This window comes from Strigops habroptila, chromosome 8 (assembly GCF_004027225.2).
Source record: "Strigops habroptila isolate Jane chromosome 8, bStrHab1.2.pri, whole genome shotgun sequence".
Classification (NCBI taxonomy): Eukaryota; Metazoa; Chordata; class Aves; order Psittaciformes; family Psittacidae; genus Strigops; species Strigops habroptila.
The window spans coordinates 44,650,858-44,669,347 of record NC_044284.2 but is presented as its reverse complement, the minus strand read 5'-3'; the positions used below and the strand labels follow the sequence as shown (position 1 = coordinate 44,669,347).

General features: G+C 41.8%; 1 protein-coding gene and 1 long non-coding RNA gene across 4 annotated transcripts in view; one reads left to right on the top strand and one right to left on the bottom strand.

Annotated features, from left to right (window-relative positions):
• Positions 1 to 7,620, bottom strand: part of LOC115611587 — a 49,348-nt gene extending 41,728 nt beyond the window's left edge. For all 3 annotated transcript variants that reach the window (XR_003992635.1, XR_003992636.1, XR_003992637.1), the window contains exons 1-2: positions 7,069 to 7,620; positions 6,865 to 6,984 (exon numbers count right to left, since the gene is read on the bottom strand). This is a non-coding gene — a long non-coding RNA (uncharacterized LOC115611587). The remainder of the gene's footprint in view (positions 1 to 6,864; positions 6,985 to 7,068) is intronic.
• PDC (phosducin) lies at positions 3,664 to 5,789 on the top strand. Its single transcript, XM_030494735.1, has 3 exons — positions 3,664 to 3,724; positions 4,347 to 4,507; positions 5,204 to 5,789. The coding sequence occupies exons 1-3, from the start codon at positions 3,664 to 3,666 to the stop codon at positions 5,729 to 5,731; spliced, it is 750 nt and encodes a 249-aa protein (XP_030350595.1). The 3' UTR covers positions 5,732 to 5,789.
• Positions 7,621 to 18,490: the final 10,870 nt, after the last annotated feature.

Below are 18,490 nucleotides of genomic sequence, written 5' to 3'. Positions count from 1 at the left end.
AGACATTCAAAGCTCATAGAAATTAAATGGTAGCTTCAGACATATACCTAAGGGTTGGGCTTTTTTCTTGCTGAAGTGACTTTTGGGACACAGATAGGTCTCAAAATCTCCTGTATGAAGAAGCTGTAATTTTTGCTTTCTTCACTCAGAAAGTCCAACATAAAGATCGTAAAGTTCTAGAATGATCATTCTCTTAAAATATATATGTGAAGTCACCATATGCATTACAAATATGGTCTAATACGTTGATGATTTGCAGACCTGAAGAGGAAATTTTTTTCTCTCCATTAGAATTTTTCAAATAAAAATATCAGGAGCCACTTTCAGTTGTCAAAACTAATGACAAAAGCTAATGAAAATGCAATGTATCTTCTAAATCAGCAATTTTTACACCACAAAGTTTGCTGTTCATCTGGCACATCACATGCTGTTAAAATGGTGCAAAGGGAAAACTTGAGATCAGTAGCAATGTAGCTGGTGCCCTGAAAGGTCTGTCGGTACCTTCCTTAGAATTAACAGACACAAGTAACTTTAGTGATGACATTTATTATCACTTTACCATCGCCGCACATAATCCTGCATTGCTGTTTGACTTGACTACACTCTCAGGAAATTCTGCTCTCACTGTATGCTCTTAACCCCAAGCAAGTATTTAGCAGAATTGTGAGGCTGCACATTTACATGGAAAAAAAAATAAAAATTTAATTTAAAGCAGTAAGGAATCTATAAGAGATGGTTGCAATGGCCAGGAATGTACATTCTAAAGCATGCAAGCCCATCCCTATCGAGTGCAACCATCCCCATGCAGCTAAGTGCTGCCTTTGCCCTCTGCACTCCACAACGTTCTCAGGCTGACTCAGGTTGTAGGGGGTTGTATTAAGAGATGCCCTTAACAAATTTCTAAAAGACAGCATTATCAGCCAACTACTTATGACCCACTTACAGCTCAGTGTGCGAATGTGAGTGCTGAGGTCTGTCCATGAGGCTGCAAAGTGCAACTGCTTTTATGAGAGTGTCTGTCCTGCACAGAGGATGGCTCTTGCTGTCCCCACTGCTGGCCACACCAGATTTCAGCACACCTGTTAAGCCAGGAGGTGGGAACTTCAGATCTAAGACACCTTGTGGTGCTCTGTGACACTCACCATCTGCTTTACTGTCTCAGCATTATGCATTGACATTTCCACATGGAGACACTTGCATAACATGCTCCAGATCTGGTAGCACCCACATTTCTCCAAATATTAGGAATCTATTTTTTTTCTTTGGAAAATGCTGCTTGCCCAGCATATAGAAGAACATCACCTCACCACTCAAAAAAGAATGTCAATCAGCAACAAAAGACCTCTATATAAACACTTTCAAAGGATGTGGGAGAATTTCCTACCCTGGTGATTGCCCATTTTTGCCCACACACTAAACACAACAGCTTACACCTTTTTCCACGGCACTTTCTTGAAAGGAAATGTACTACAGGAGAGCCAGTTCATCCTATAACCAGGCTTCCCACAGATCACCTTGCGGTTACGTGTTCATATGTCCTTGTCCTCAGGCGCCTAACTGGGAAACACCTAGCTTGGATGGCCTAATTCTCACAGCACCAAAACAATAATGATAAATACAACGCCATTGAGCAGAAAGAAGAATGGTTTGCATAACTTGCTCCAGGCTCACAGCCTGACTCAGTCACAGGGCCAGGCCCATGCCCAGCTTGCCAGCCTGTGCATTGTCAGCATTGTTGCCTCATGGCAGGCTGCAGAAGAATGGTGAAACGCAGCTTTCCATGCTGTTGCAATTCACTTAATCTTTCCATATTTATTAGGTACAACAGATCAGTACATAAGCTTTATGGAGAGCTTTCATTTGTTAAGCAATCAGTTCCCATCTCTAATGTTTCACTGAAAGTATGGTAAGTTTTCTGGCTCGAGCCTGCAACAGACTGCTTAAGTTTCATACCCCATATTTTTAGTGCCTTTCAGGGCTAAAAGTTATGAAAAAGCAAAGCATACAGAGAATCATACCATCTCTTTCCTCATGGAACAAAGAAAATCTTCAACATCAGCAGACAGAACAGCTTTTTGTAGATGTCCATATAAGTCATCAAAATTACTTACAAGGCTTTGACCCAGCACATCCACATAGCTGTCCAACCCTGACATGGCAAAGATTTTTAGTTTTGCATACATGAGAAGGGATTAGCTTCATATTTCTATTTTGATATCGATTGAATAGCACTCCAACCAGTAATCTGGATCTATATGCTGACAACAACCTATCTACAGAAAGAATTTATACTGATAAAGTATAATTCATTACCTGCTTTTCTTCCAATATTATTTGCAATGCTTCTCACAAGATTCAATTAATTGCCATGAGCATACATACAGAACAATTTATTTGCACATTTACTGATCAGCTTTAGTTCCAGCACACACAAGAATCAGATTCCTTGTGTCTTGCTCAGCCATTATTCTACTTTATCCCTTGATGCTGGTATGTAAAAATGAAAATGCGTTTCCTTCTGTGCATACATGCTACAACACTAATGTCACTTTAGTCTAACACACTAGCAGCATTTAAATATGGCATTCATGGCATGATAACATCCTAGCATTTGTGTCAAGATGGGATTTACTGTGAAGTCAAACAAAGCTTACCTTAACATCTGAACAGCTAAAACTAGTCTAGGCTAAATGGGAGAACTCCAATCATCTGCCTTAAGACTCCTGCAGACTGTGACACTTTATCACATTAGAATTATAGTTTACAAAGGAAAGTTGTGAATGATGTGCAACATGAGAAAGGACTCAGTACTATGCAGTGGCAGAGCTCATGCAGATGGCTATTGTAAATGTCTATCAGCAGTGCAGTGAAAATGCATGTGAAGAATCGGTGCTTTTCTCCCCCTGCCTATCCTCCTCTAACAGACATTTATCTTCTTTAGAAAGCTGCAGAACCCAAAGATCATTTACTGTGACTTTTGAGAACCAGCAGAAATCAGCCTGATCTTGAGAGCTCAATGCTCTGGCCAAACCCTGCTGCTCTGTAATGCTCTGGCACCACCCAACTGGGCCCATCTTTTCAATGTGAATACATTCTACTCCTTGCTCAAAGAACAGTGGTTCTACTTCACCCCTCAAAAACTCCATTGTAAAAAATAAAAAGGGTGTTGCTTGAGTACTACAGTATTGCAGCACCCTGAGATTGCCATCTGCCTCTTTGGGTTGCCTTCTTCACAGAGATGCACCATTTTAACTTAAAAAAAAAAAAAAAAAAACACAAACCAGAAAGAAAATATTCACTGCACTCTGCATTATTTGAGTCTGCATTCCCAATGCAGAAAGTTTCACAACCACTATTTTACACCATGTTCCTGGTATTCTCTGATGACCAAGAAGAAGTAGTATAATGAAGAAACTCTTGCTTAGGCACTTCAAGTAAGAATCTGGCCGGACATCTTTTTTAAGAGACTGACAAATAACTTAATTGCTTTATAGGAGATGATGATAAGCTCTACAATCATGTGTATTTTGATCTTTACTGATACCTGGCAGCTGCAGGAAATTACAGCTGCACTGTACCTGCTGTGAGTTTATCCCTTTTCTATCCTGTTATTAACTTGTTTTGCTTTTTGAACTTGCAGCATCTCCTACTCTAGCCACTAAAATGGAAGAAAATGCCAACACCAGCTTTGAAGAAGACTTTGAAGGACAGGCAACACACACAGGCAAGGAAACTAACTGCATTTTCCCCCCCTCCTCCCTAAAAATAAGTTAAATTGTCCCTGTTCACTGTGGAAGCCCAGAATTCAAGTAGATGCAATTGGTTTGGCAATTTATTTATTTTTTTAAGATCTAAACTGTCCTGTATTCTTAGATTAACTGTAAGTCCTTACAAAGGTTATACACTGTCTATAGAGAAATGCAAATATACTTCTACAAAACACTAGCTTTGACCATGTCGGTTTCAACAGGTTTCAACATTCCCATCCCCGTTAACTACTCATGCAGTTCACCAAAACCCTTTTACAGGATCCTGATACGAACCAGACCACTAAAGTGATCCAGGTTGGAAAAAAACGCTCTTCCTTTCTTTTGGAGGCTAACATAACACACTGGTCTCAAAACTTTGGTTTTCAACAGTCCTGGAGAGTTCTCTGGAAGGAAGAGTGGCAGACACATAAACTGTGGCACAGAACAATAAGCCAGTAAAGAGCAGAGACTTCTTAAGACAGCTTCTTGTTACAGCCAGTTTCTCATCTAACTTCCTATCTCTCAGGGCCCAAAGGCGTGATTAATGACCAGAGGTTTCGTTACAGCCAGTTTCTCATCTAACTTCCTATCTCTCAGGGCCCAAAGGCGTGATTAATGACTGGAGGAAGTTTAAATTAGAAAGTGAAGATCGAGACTCCTTATCCTTAAGCAAGAAAGAAATTCTTAGACAAATGTCGTCACCACACAGATCTTTCAGTAAAGATGACAAAGACACCAGAGAGAGGTTCTGCCGTAAGGTAAGACAAGAAAAGCAAAACAAATTAATTTTGATTCTATGTAAGACATATTGGTAGAAAATCCTGAATTTGCCAGACTCAGTTCCTTTGCAACTTAGCAGAGCTCACACAATATAGACAGAACAAATGCACGCGCAGTGCAACCATCTACACAGTCCTCTCTCAAGCAAAGCCTAACTTCAGTAAAATACGCAGTATATTTCACAACAACATATCATGCAACACAGAGTTTGACCTGTCTTCCTCCCTTCCTTGCCTTGATTCTCTATCCTTGGTTAAGACAATGGAAAATTTTTTAACATGTTCAAAAACCTATTAGTCAGGATAGAGCTCTGAGCATGAAAGTTACTCATTACTATTTACCAGTTCTGAAAGAGGAAGAACCCAAACCCCCCAAAACCACAGGAATTAAACTTTGACCCCACAACAGTCACTGGCAGAATTCCCAACGACTCTGGAAGGTCCAGAAGTTTTTGCTAAATATGCAACAGTCTTCAAGACCATCAAGTTGACATGCAAATGTTGAGACAGCATCTTTGCCATCTCTTGAAGAGACCTTCCAGAGCCACTGTGGGAAGCAATTGCTCTTTAGCTAACTTTTCAATGCAATGTTCTTTAGACAACAACCTAGTCTCTTCCTGTTTCAGCACCAACAGATTACTACTTATTAATGTAACATTCTCAAAATATTCACAGATGAGCATGCAGGAGTATGAATTAATTCATGATGAGCAAGAAGATGAAAGCTGCCTACAAAAATACCGCAAACGCTGCATGCAGGATATGCACCAGCGGCTGAGTTTTGGGCCAAAATATGGTTATCTGTGTGAGCTGCAGAACGGGGAACAGTTCCTGGAAGCTATTGAGAAAGAACGTAAAACCACAACAGTCATCGTCCACATTTACGAAGATGGCATCAAGGGCTGCGATGCTCTCAACAACAGCTTGATCTGCCTGGCGGCTGAGTACGCCACCGTGAAGTTCTGCAAGATCAAGGCCTCCAACACGGGGGCCGGAGACCGCTTCTCAAATGAAGTGCTTCCCACTCTACTTGTCTACAAGGGTGGGGAGCTTCTAAGCAATTTCATTAGCATTTCTGAACAATTCAATGAGGAGTTTTTTGCTGTGGATGTGGAGTCTTTCCTAAATGAGTATGGGCTGCTACCTGAAAGGGAGCTTCCAGCGCTGGGAAATGGCAACGTAGATGAGCAAGAAGTTGAGTAATTAGAGAACCATAGTCCTGTCTCTCTTTCCTTTTCAGTATATTGTAAATCAGCCTCAGTAACACCCATCTCATTTAGAGAAGGCTCTTTTCACTAACTTATTCTTAAGATACACATATATATAAAAAACACATACAACTGGTAGTCCTGTACATAATTTTTTCTACTCCAGCCACAAGTAATAGGAAGAAAAGGAGACAATAGTGGTAATTGTCAAGAAATTAAGGGGAAATAAAAATAAATTAAAAAAAATAGTGAGGGCCCATGCCTGCCTCTACAAAGCAGAGGAATTTCCTTTCAACAGGAACAGGACTGACCCATCCCTCTGTATACACCCTCTGTGCTCTGGAGTTACTGCATGTCCTGCCTTGTCAGATTCACTTCTACTAATTTGATAGGAACAAGATCTTATCCAGCAATTTTAAGGATAAAGAAATAGCCCAAAGTCCTTGCACTCCTAAATGGCTTAAGTATCTAGGGCATAATTTTACTCTTCCGCATTTAACTTTCAATATTCATGAAAATACAGAAGTTAGCTCAGCACTTCGGGAAGTTTGTCATCCAAACAGCTAACACAGATGTGTTATCAGCTAATTTCAGTTCATTGTTGCTCCATATTTTGAACAGTAATATTTAAGATGTCTGTGAGTTACTGAAAAAGTATATTGTGCTTATGTAATAACTTTGAATAAAGCTTAACAGCTCTCAAAACCTGCCCTTGGAAGTGTGAAATATATTGTATTAGATAGCCTTCACCTTAAATGTGAAATGTTAGTAAGCACTCATTAGACATTTACTAAACTCAAAGTTTTCAGTTTTGCTAAAGGGAAGCTGCTGACAACTACAATTTAACAATCTGTTTGAGAGGAAGACACAGGGTAAAATCACCATAAACCCTCCTCTCTCTCTCTCTGTACATCCAAAAAATCCACCTCCTCCAGTTCCTGATACAAGACAACAAAACATTAGAAACACTTCAATGATCTCTTTTGCACACTGGCAAAACTGAAGGCTGAATTTTTCTCTGAGGATAGAAGTATCTGAGAACAAAAATATCTGTACCTAACCTAACACAATTCTGCTGATAACGTTAGAGATTATCGAAATGTTAAATGTAGTACTCATATGACTCACCAGGTTTTATTTCATTTGATAGTTTCACATTTTGTTCACTTTGGAGTGGAAGCTTTTGGTTTTGCTTCAGTTCAGGATCCCATCATGGAAATGTCACCCTGTGAAATGCTGCACACGGATCTGTAAGAATTCAGAATTGAGCAACCAGGACTAAGAAACCACTGCTGCAGTGACATAGCCCACACGTGCAACGCAGGTTCTTACCTTCTCTTTAAACACATTTTTTTCTCTACTTTTCATTCACACAAAAATTTCAAAGGGGTAGCTGAAGGTTACGCTACCTCCCCACAGATCTGCACAACAATGTAATTCTACTCAAAAAGATTTGGCAAACACACCCTGCAAAACATCATTGAAAGAGTCATGAGATGCCCTTTCAAACAAAATTATTTTAACAAAACTTATACTTTGTGTTAATAAAAAAAAAAAGGAAAAGGGAAAAAATCTGTCCAATTTTAGGGACTATCAAAATGCTGCTGAGTTTCTACTTTCAACTTCTAAAAATCTTCTAAAGTAGTCAAATGCGAAGGTCGGAAACACTCGAGCTGCTGGGCTGCTCTTGGTACGCAGGCAGCGTACGCAATGCCGGACTGCGAGGAAGCAGAGCAGCAGGACAGCACTGCAAGCCCCGTGAGCTCCTTAAGCAGCTGCCGCCTCGGGTGCTCTAAATGGGGCGGCGGGAGCGGTCGCTGCTTGGAGAACCATCGCCGAGGAGGTGCTGCAGCCCTTCATCGCTGCCGCTCCCGGTGACAAAATGCCGCCGCCGCCCCACGTGCTGGCTGCGGCGGGCACTCAGCGCGCTGGTGCTGCCGCCTCGTGGCCGAACAGCGGTACTGTAGCCAGGCTTTCCAGCGCCGGCTCGGGCTCCTCCGGCGCATGCGCAGTCCGGGGAGCAGCGTGGCGGAGGGCGAGACCTGGGCTGCTGGTGGGATGGTGCAGAGGCACGTCCAGCCCTCTGGCTGGCGCGGGTAGCGGGACGGGAAGCCTCAAAGCGCCCGGTCTGCTGGAGACGAGGCCGGTCGGGGCAGCTCCACGTCGTTCTCCGGGAGCGGACTGAAGGGAAAAGCGGAAGGAGGCAGACAGACCCTCAGACGCAGAGACCATGCACCTCCTCGGCTCGCGGGAGCTGCTCCTGAGCCCCCGCCGGCCTCATTCTCCCCGTGCAGCAGCCCCCAGTCCAGCACCTCCTCTGAAGCCTGTCCCGTAGCCCCAAGTCACCTCCAAGCCCTGTCTTGCAGGCGGCAAGCTGACCCTCAAGTGTGCCATTCGCAGGGAGAAAGTGACATCTCCAGAAGCCTCTGTGGAATGAGGGTCTCCGGCCAGGGGCGACCTACAGTAATAACGGTTGCTGCTGCTTCTTTCCCTCTCCCAGAGGCCATGCTGAGGATGTGGTTGGTTGTTGCTCCCCTGGGGATGCCATTGACTGCACCCACCTTGGAGCAGCAGGTCTGCAGTCAAGGACTCTCCCTTCAGGTTGGGATGCTGCCTCAGGCAACTCCCTGATGTGTAGTATTTGATTCCACTTGGCATCTAAAACCTGTAATCTACTAATGTTGTTGGAGTATTAAATTGGTTTTTATTAGAATAAATTTCCTTTGGGGCTTGTAATCTGGGACTAAGAGTGGATCCAGCCGCAGCTAAATTCCCCTCTGAGAAGGAGTTTAGAAAGGAAAGGGGTCCTCTCTGAACCTCATGATTCAACAGGAAGGTCACCCTGGCAGTTCTATCAAACCCTGTCCTGTATGCAGTAAATAATCAAGTGAACTTCGCCATCACTCACAATTACCACTGCATTTATCTCAATAAGGTACGTTGTTACTTCTCTCTTGTGAGCCAAGTGCTTGATTCCTCCATAACACCCATCAGAGTGGATCTTCAGAGATAATGTACTTAGGAGCAGAAGTCATCAGCAACAAGACTTTTCACTCTTTGAGGGTTTTGTTTTCAGATGTGTCGATGTAAGCATCTCATGATATTCAATAGCCTCCAGCCCAGGTTTGCCTGCAGGTTTGCCTGCTGGTCATCAGCGTACTTGCATAAGAGACCAGCCCTGTGTCTGGAGGCTTCCAGCTCTGTCTCCAGATAGAAATATATAGTGTATAAAAAACATATGTATTCCCTAAATACATGTATGTGTAAATAGATACCTAAGAATGAGAAAAAAAAAACCATTCATGCCACCCACATGGCTTAGATTCGCCCCCTCCCCCCCAATTTATCACTTCAGTATCCACCTGTGGAAAAGGAAAATGGCATCTGTCAGATGCCATATCCTGTCAGATCTGTCTCCAAATATCAAAGAATGAATGAAAAGAATCTTCAATGAAAACTATGCAACAGTGTGTCAATGAGGTTTTCATCATAAAACAAATACTTAGTGATGGTGCATGAAATAGGCACTTCATGATACATGATGCTTTGACTGTGTTTGAGTGATGATGAGATCAAAGAGGTGTACTGCAGCTCCACTAAGGACAGTTTCAGCAGCAACACTGAGCAACCTGGACTCTGTAGCACCTGAGTTTAGGGGAGGCTGGGGACTGCTTTAAACTCTGTCCCAGCTGATTACAAACAGATGCTGTGATGCATTGCAAGAACCTGCTTTACAGACTGGTGAACTGAAGCATGAGAAGTTAAACCAAGGCCATAGAAAACCACAGCCAGAAATAAACCCAGACTAGAAAGCAAGTTATGTTTAGATTGCATAAAAAAATTTTAGAAACCTGGACTCTCAATCTGCCTGTATGCTATTTTCTGAATCACACTTCCTTTTACTCCATCAGGCTCCTTCAATGACAATGTTTGCAGCAGTGATCTGGAGTGGTGTGAATTCACTTCATCAGAATTAAGGGCAAGAAGTGAGTTCCTCAGAGGTTCAGTGCCTCATGGTAAGCTACGTGACTTCAGCCCTGTTTTCACATGGTTTGTGTGACCTTTTGGGATATCTTGTGAGAAGAGCTTCTGTTATTGTCTTTCCATTTGATCTTGGTTACTAGAGAGACTCAGATTATTAACTGTTTGAGGGTGGCATTTCTAACTGTTCTCATTTATTTTGAATTGAGTTATTTGAAAACACATCTTCAGGTGCTCATACATAACTTTCTCTTCATTCATGTTTTCTGCTTCAGAAAAGTGGTTTGCTTTTAGATAGAGCTAAATCTACTTTAGTTAGAAATTAGATTCGCCACAAAAACTTGCCAGTGTTGCTAAGTGTTTCAGATCTCTCTGTTCCATTGCAGCTTTCAGACTGTACTCCTTGCTGTGATGACCAAGTCCTGTCATTGTCAGACAGTCCATTTCTAGGAAATTATTATAAAGTCCTAGAAAAAGAAATATTGTAATTTTGTGGGGTTTTTTTAATTGAAAACAAACTCAAAGCTAGTCAGTGCTAGAGGTAATGTAGTGTAAAGATGCCATGTTTCATTCATTTCCTATTAAATTGTTGAAGAGGTTCACTAAGTATATTACTGTGTGAGCTAATGTATCTTTGGTTTTAAAAAGTTTCTGCCATTTGTTACTTTTTGCAGCAATTTTGAGTGCCATCTAGTATTTCTCTAGAATGCTACGAAAGCAGAGATAACAGTTTTCCCCAGGAACTGTATGTATGATTAATTCTGGGAATTAATATTAAATTAACGTCTTGTACATGTTTTAAGTCTTCTGTCAAGCGGTTATATGAGAACATGCTTCCCTCTAGTGGTGGAGAGAAGTAAGGCTAGGCTGAGACCTTGCGAGAGCTGTGGAGCCATTCAAAGCTATCTGTAGTATTTAAACACTGAAAAATCAGCTGCATAAATCATGACCCTTTCTGAACTATGCTTTAAGGGTCAGTGGGCCAACAGAATTAATGAATTTGAAAATGTTCTAAATACAAGTGATTATTTTATGCAAATAATGAAAATTATTCTAAAGTGTCCAAGTAAAATGTTTCACTATTCATAGTAATTTCGTTAAACTGTTCTTTGTTGTAAAGCAAAGGGAAAGGCTGATAATAACAAATGCCCATTAACCTATTCCAGAAAGTAAACAAGTGTCGTACACCAATGTTACAATCAGGCTTTAGACTGGAAATAGAGAAGTTTAACCAAATTTTAGCCAATAAATTTATAAAAGCTTCCTTTGAAAAGCCTCATTTTGTGAGATTAATATGTTAATTTAGAATAATTTTAATTCAGTTAATGTAGCTCAGAGTTCAGCTAGTTTACACTAGAATGTGTCTTACTTTACTTGGTATTTTTTAATATCTCTCCATAATCAGAGAGGCATTAGAGAAACTCCTACTGACATGCTAGTTTGCCACTGATGATGCTTTTGGCTTCCACAGCACACAGAATTCCCTTTTGCTTATTCCAAAATATTTTCAGGCTTAACCAAGTCAGAGAAATGAGTTGCTGAGCTGCTGGGAAGCTGTGCACTATTTGCCCCCTTGGTAGGGCCATGCCAGCATAGAGACAGGAGCTGTGTCTAGAGAGCTCTTTACAAATTGGGGGGTGAAGGGGTAGGGGTGGTTCTTTTATGCACAGCTGAGCACTAGCTAGTGTGTAAAGGAAAGGGCACAGATGGAGCATTGATGATGCATGAAGTGGTTGCAGGGGACCGCATAAGTGGACACATGAGTAATTTCCATTTACAGGCCTGGTGGCTTGTTTGCTATGCTAGGTGTCTGCCTTTTCAAGAGGTGTACAGGCTGTTAGTTCAGTGCAAGTTCTCTCTACCCAGTGTTGGATCCTGCTAAGCCAGCCCTCCCTAAAGAGAATCCACAAAGAAATCATGGGCCATCTGCACTCAGCAGAGCAGATAAAACTGCAACCTTTGAAAAGAGCTGGTCGGGCAACCCTTGCAAGAGAGGTTTTGCTTTGAGCCTGGAGGGGTTCTAAGGACACACTGTGCTCTTCAGTCTGTGATGTGCGATGGAGGGCACGAACCACAGGGAGGCAGGGCAGGCAATCCTTAGTTATCGGGGAAATTCTTCAAAATGCCAAGTATTTCTGGACTTTACACATATTAAAAATGCAAAAGGCTGCCTCTGTCCCTATTAATGGCATATTCTTCTTGTGCATGTAAGAAAGTCACAGAAAAGGGATATAAGTGGTCAGATGTCCACTGAAACAGTGAGAGATGGGGTGGGGTTGCTTGATTTTTTTAAAGCATAGCTGAACAGTAGCTGGTGTGCAAAGGAAATGACACAGATGAAACAACAGTGATGCACACTGTGGATTTTAGGATACAACATAAGCCGCCCTATTTAGTAATTTCTCTGCCCTGACCTTCAAAAGGCATTTGAAATTTTTACCAGCCTCCTTTTCTCTAGGTTGAACAAATCCAGTTCTCTCAGCCTTTCCTCACATGGCAGCTTTCCAGCCCTTTGATCATATTTGTGGCTCTTCTCTGGATTCTCTCCAGCCCATCCACATCTTTTTTACATAGAGGGGACCAAAACTGAGCACAGTATTCCAGCTGACAAGAGCTGAGTGGGACAATGACATCTTTCTACTGGTGATGCCCTTGCTGATATAACCCAGCATCCTGTTGGCTTTCTTTGCTGCAGCAGCACACACTGTTCACTCATCTCGAGTTTGTTGTCCACCAGGACACCCAGGTCCCTTCCCACACAGCTGCTCCCCAGCCAAGGAGACCCCAGCCTTTACTGCTTTCTTGGATTCTGTTTACCCAGGTGCAAGACCTTACACTTGCCCTTGTTGAACTTCATACAGCTCTCATTAGCCCACTCCTCCAGCCTCTCCAGGTCTTTCTGCAGGGTGGCTCTCCCTTCTGAAGTGTCCACTTCCCCACTCAGCTTGGTATCAGCAAACTTCATCCAAGTACTCTTGATGCCATCTTCCAGATCACTTATTGAGATATTTAACAACGTCGAACCCTATATTGATCCCTGGGGGACCCCATTAGTGACAGGTTGGAAAAGGAGCAATTCACTACCACCCTCTGGATGTAGCTGGTCAGCCAGTTCCCCACTCACCACACTGACCACTTGTGTAGACCATAACACCTGGATTTTTGTTCCCAAGGCCTGGGGCTTAACCATGCTGGTAAAGACAGAGGTGAAGAAAGTGTTGAGAACCTCTGCCTTTTCATCATTGTTGGTAAATAATTCTCCTCTCTTGCTTAACAGTGGGCCGATATTTTCTTTCTGTTTCTGCTTGTTGTTTATGTACCTGAAGAACCCTTTCTTATAGTTTTTTACATCTCTGGTCAATTTCAATTTGAGCTGGGCTTTTGCTTTTCTAACTGCATCTCTGCAAGCCCTGGTAATGTCGTTGTACTTCCAAATGGGTATTCATCTGCTTTTCCATCTCTGGTACACTTCCCTTTTGGTTTTGAGCAGACTCAGAAGCTCACAGTTAAGCCAAGGGGATCTCTTGCTCCACTTATTTACCTGTCCTACGAAGACAGGCTGAGAGAGCTGGGCTTGTTCAGTCTGGAGAAGAGAAGGCTCAGAGGAGACATTATAATGGTTTTCCAATACCTAAAAGGGGTCTACAAGAAATCTGAAGAGGGACTTTTTACAAGGGCATGTAGTGGCAGGACTAGGGGGAATGGCTTTAAGCTGGAAGAGCAGAGATTTAGATTACATGTTAGGAAGAAATTCTTCACTGTGAGGGTGGTGAGGCACTGTTCAAGGCCAGGCTGGATGAGGCTTTGAGCAACCTCATCTAGTGGAAGGTGTCCCTGCTTGAGGCGGGAGGTTGGAACTAGATGACCTTTAAGGTCCCTTTCAAGTCTAACTGTTCTGTGGTTCTATGATTGTATTTCCCTTAGCTTTAAAGGGGATGAACTGGTTTTGTGCCTCCAGGAGAGTGTTCATAGAATCAACTAGGTTGGAACATATTTCATACAGGCCTCCTATGTGTGTTTCCCATGCTCTAATCCTTGCTTAGTTTGGCGTTCCCATGGAGGAAGCTACGGTTCATGTTTTTCCCCATCAGTGGTGAAGTAGGGAAGTAGGAGTCTCTGTGATCCATTCACTCCTGCACATCACAGGGCCCCTACTCTCTCAAGGAACTTCACAGGTGCTTTTTCTGCTTCACTTTCCATCCCCCTACTCTCAGAGCAGCTCTGCTTTAGAAGAACAATTTACTCAAATTCTGAGTTCCTGTTTTCTGCTCTGTTGGACCTCTGAGGGGCCACGACATAACACAACTGTCATGTATGCTCATTTCCTGCTTATGGTACTAGGACCTTTCAGGTTCAATATTCACATTTGCCCAAAGTCATTACTGCCTCTGCTAAGTAGTGAATAATGAGGTTGCCAATAGAGCAGCACTTTACTCATTTCATGCAGAAAATCTGCACTGACACTTAGCTGGGAGTCTATTTTGAATTTTTCTGACTATTGATCTACATTCTGAAGTGCATCTCAGACCTTCTGTCTCTTGACCTGATCATAATTTTTAGTCCTGCATTTACCAGGAATTAAAGGATCATTTCCAGTAAACCCAAGTATACCCCTGGAATGTTGCCTAATTTGCTGGAAAGTACTGTAACTGCTGTTTTCAAAAAGACATTTAGCCTTACATCATTAAAACAGATGCTTAGGGCCAAATACTGACTTCATTTGAACCACACTAAGTCTAACGTAATTATTCTGCTTGTAGAGAACCCTTCTCTCTTGTCATCCTCTCCCTAATTGGGATTTGCAGAATATATGTCAGGACTAGTAATAATTTCCCACAAAACCATCTCCAGGCAATGGTTAGTGAGTGGCAAGTCTCACATGATTTCCGTAGGTTTATCAATGAAAAGACAGATACCTCAAGTAAGTTATTGCTTCACCTCTGGTATCCAATGTCTCAAGATCTGTGCTGTAGAGCGTTTCTCAGAAACTCGAGAAATATTATCTGGCACCTACCTAACTCCATTTTTTAGCAAAGAGGCTCTTTCCTCTAGAATCTTATTTCCAAGCAAGAAACTCTGTCTGCTCAGAGAATGTGGGGAAAAGGGAGATATCTGGTCAGGATATTACAAAGCACTGCACCTCAGCTGAACCGTGATGACTTAGCCTAGATCCTTTGCTGTATTTGCAAGTATGAAGTAAATGACATTGAATGCGAAGGGAAATAGGTTTCCAGTACGGAGGGCACTGAGAAGTCAATGCACACATTAGAATTCAAAGCACTCCTGTGTGTCTTCTGTCCCCTGGAGACCAGGCCACAGATGGCTTGCGTCATGCACCTCAGCCTTTTGAATATGAACTTGGAGCTGCCAGCTGATGCTCCGTTTCGCACTGCTGGTCGCAGAGATCAGGCTGGTGGAGATCAGACAATATTAGAAGGTTGAATTGCCTGATATGCCTCCACCACATGCCTGTTCTTTAAAAAATACCCTCAAAACCTCTGATGTAAAAGCATCACCACATATTCCTTGGGCTAAATCATTGCAGTTAGTAGGCATGGGTAAGGGAGAGCAATCACAATGGTTTTGTTTTCCTTGTCACAAACACCATTTTAATTACATATCTTGTGGCCAAGCAGCACCTAGAATACTGACTTTAAACAAACATGTCACTTGAGGGTTTACAACTAATGCCTGTAGGTCCATTTTGGCTTTTAGGTCTAGAATTTGCTTGATAATGTTTCCAAGTTTTGCTCTAAATCCATTAAAGCTTGAAAAGTATAGAAATGCGTTGCCTAGCCCTAGAAATCTGGAGGCCCCTGGAACCAGGAGATCAGCAGCTTAAATTCACATCACTGCCCAAGGATGAAATAGTCATCATCATTTAGAAAAATACAGCTTGCAGAATCGACGCAGAAATTTAGTCTCCCTCATAACAGGAATAAGAAATTTGGTTGAAACAAACACAGTGACAAGAATAAAACAAAGGAAAACAAGCTATTTATGTATGAGGTGGTAATGGGCTAAGGGAAAGGGCTTGCTTTAGGAAGGGAGCTATGCTGAAGTGGAGAGAAGCACCCAGGGAGGCGGAAGAGCTTTTATTGTGCCCATCCGTCATAGGAACCAACCTAGCCAAAATCCAGTATGTCTCCTGTAGTCCTGGCAACAGCACAGAAGTAGAAGGATGAAGCTGCCTTAAATCTAGCTCTGTTGTATCTTACCCCAACTTGGAATAGGATTGAAACTAGTTAGTTGCAATCTCTGTGTGTATACAGACCAAGCAGGCTGCCAGGCGATCAGATTTGTGAGTTGAAAAGCACTTTGAACAACACTGAAAAGAAGTGGTGGAAAAATCCTTGTTCTCCTTCTATAGGCAATAAAATGGGCCACACAAAGCCTCTTATTTCTTCTGCGTGCCTCACACCAGCTCTGAACAGCATCAGTCTGGCCAGATGCTAATGTTAGTCTGAAAACCCCAGAGTGCCTTGCAGGGAGTTCTAACTACTGTCTGCTCACTTGGTAGGGATGGGAGATTGTAACCTGTCCAAAAAAAATAATTATATTCTCTAGGTTTGGTTCAAGCTTTAAGAGGAATTTTTGAAAATGTGGAAGAAACCTGGTTAGCTGGAGTTGCGTAAGGGAGGAGGCTATGTACAAAGACAGCAACTGAACTTCAGCTTTTGCTTTTATCAGACAATGGGACTGAGAGACAGGCATCTAATATTCCTAAACCAACAAACTAATCTTGTTGTGCTTTCTTTGTTAGAAATTTCTGATAATTTTCAGATCTGCTGTTTTAAGGGCAGCACTGTGTGGGGATCTGCGTACAAATATCTTTTCAATTCTGGTTGTCTAAAGCCTGTGTTCTGTACAATCACAGCCCTTGCACTTGGTTTCTTTGTTATTTTCTCTCCCCACAATCCTCATCTTGCTCCCTGCCCCCAGAATGCCAGTTGAAATGAAAAGTTATAATGAGGTAGGCATCATTTCTGATCAGGCTGTTACAGTATTGTGGCATGGAATCCAAGAGGATTAAGACGATACTGCTACAGCCTACATTTGCTGTAGACAGCAAAGTTTAAACCAAATTAGACAGGCAGTCTGAATGGACTGAGCCACATAAACACATTGTGTCCTTTGTTATTTTTTTAGAAAAAGCAAAATCAAGGCAATTGTGGGATTCAAAACTAAATAGCTGCATCTGGCAATTAGGAGAATTAGAGGAATGGTGATGGGCTGAAAGAAAGCCAGTTTGATGGTCATATTCTTTACTGCTTTCATTCTGTTGTTACGGAGATGGGAGTACAGTTGTGCTTAGTGCTTGTTTACCAACTCAGATCCAGCTGGGAAAATGCAATCAGTGCTTCCATCAATAAGAGGTAAAGTTTCTAGTTTTGATCCTGTTTGCAAAATGATGAAGCTCTAAAATTCTACCTCTCTGAGGTATTTTCTGCTTTTCAGGTGAATTACACTGAAGAGTTCCGACATCCTTCTGAAGGCTTCCTGCAGGAAAGATGACATTTCAAACCTATATGTTACCTGAACCTTGAGCACATCTTGTCTGCTATTGAAATATATGACCCAAAAGTGCTTCCTTCTGAATTAGGCACTCATCATGCATTTCAACCTCCTTTGAGAAAATTATGCAAGCCTCTGAGTTGCCTGCATAAGTTATCTTTTATTCATTAGAATCCTAAATGTTATTGACATGCATTCTTAATTATTCCCTGCTGAAAACAGTAGTGTTCTTGAACAAGTATTTTGCATTTGTTATGCCCTGCTGCTGGCATAGTTACTAATGTATATAATAATAAAATAAGAGACTATCAGAGCAGAATAAGAAAACTTATTAATATGATTCAATTTAAGAAAATTGTTACTTCTGGCTTTCACAGCCTATGAACAACATTGAATACTTCAAGCATACAGAATCTTTGCTATATGTCTAGCATGGAAATAACAACATTGCCAAAAGAGAAGCTGGTAAGATATCACCTGCTATCCCCACATTCATACCCTCTGAAATCACTTACTGTACTAGTACTTTACTTAATGGAACTCATGTTGCCAAAAGCTTTCAAAAGCAGACTTTGACACATTTCTGGAATTAATGCTTGTTTATTCAAACAGAAAATCACAATCCCTAAAAATAATTTCTTTGCTTCAGTGTTTCCCCTGTCTTTCCTCTTTTTCCATCACTTTCCCTCTGCGCACACACACATACTTTTTATTTGCTGCTCTCTGTATGGGAAGCCAAAAGGTTTCTAAAAATTCAAAATTTGGTTCTGAAAAACTGTACAATATTCAAGGTCACTCCCTGATAGGAAATATAGAAGCAGTAAAAATTACAGCCTTTTGTTGAATTGTATTTCTTTGTGCAGCTGCATCATACCCCTTTGACTCACCACACAGAGTGCGAGTGATTTGCCAGTGTGTCCAGATCTTTTTCCTTAGTCATTTCCAGCTGGCTGCAATTCCTTAAATACATGGCTTTGCATGCTGTGCAATTAATTATCATCCAGTTCCTATTCTGTCAGCCCCAAGATCTTTTATTTCATCCTGTAGGTTATTTCAGCCCTCTCTGATATTGATAACATGGCCCATAATATGGCGGCTCTTTGACAAATAATACCTCCTGCATCTTTTTAATGGCAATGGCAAAATTAAACATTGAAGAGAGAGGCAGTCCCAATTTCAGACCATGAAAAGATCAGTTAGGAACCTGTTTTCAGCCCTCTCTTTTTGGCAAAAATTATCAGTTCTTTAGTTTAATCAG

Bases quoted from the DNA above. Each gene is read 5' to 3' on its own strand.
- PDC (XM_030494735.1), top strand. From the start codon at position 3,664: ATGGAAGAAAATGCCAACACCAGCTTTGAAGAAGACTTTGAAGGACAG. The intron at 3,725-4,346 runs GCAAGGAAACTA...CCTATCTCTCAG, and splicing joins AGGACAGGCAACACACACAG to GGCCCAAAGGCGTGATTAAT. The intron at 4,508-5,203 runs GTAAGACAAGAA...AAATATTCACAG, and splicing joins GAGAGAGGTTCTGCCGTAAG to ATGAGCATGCAGGAGTATGA.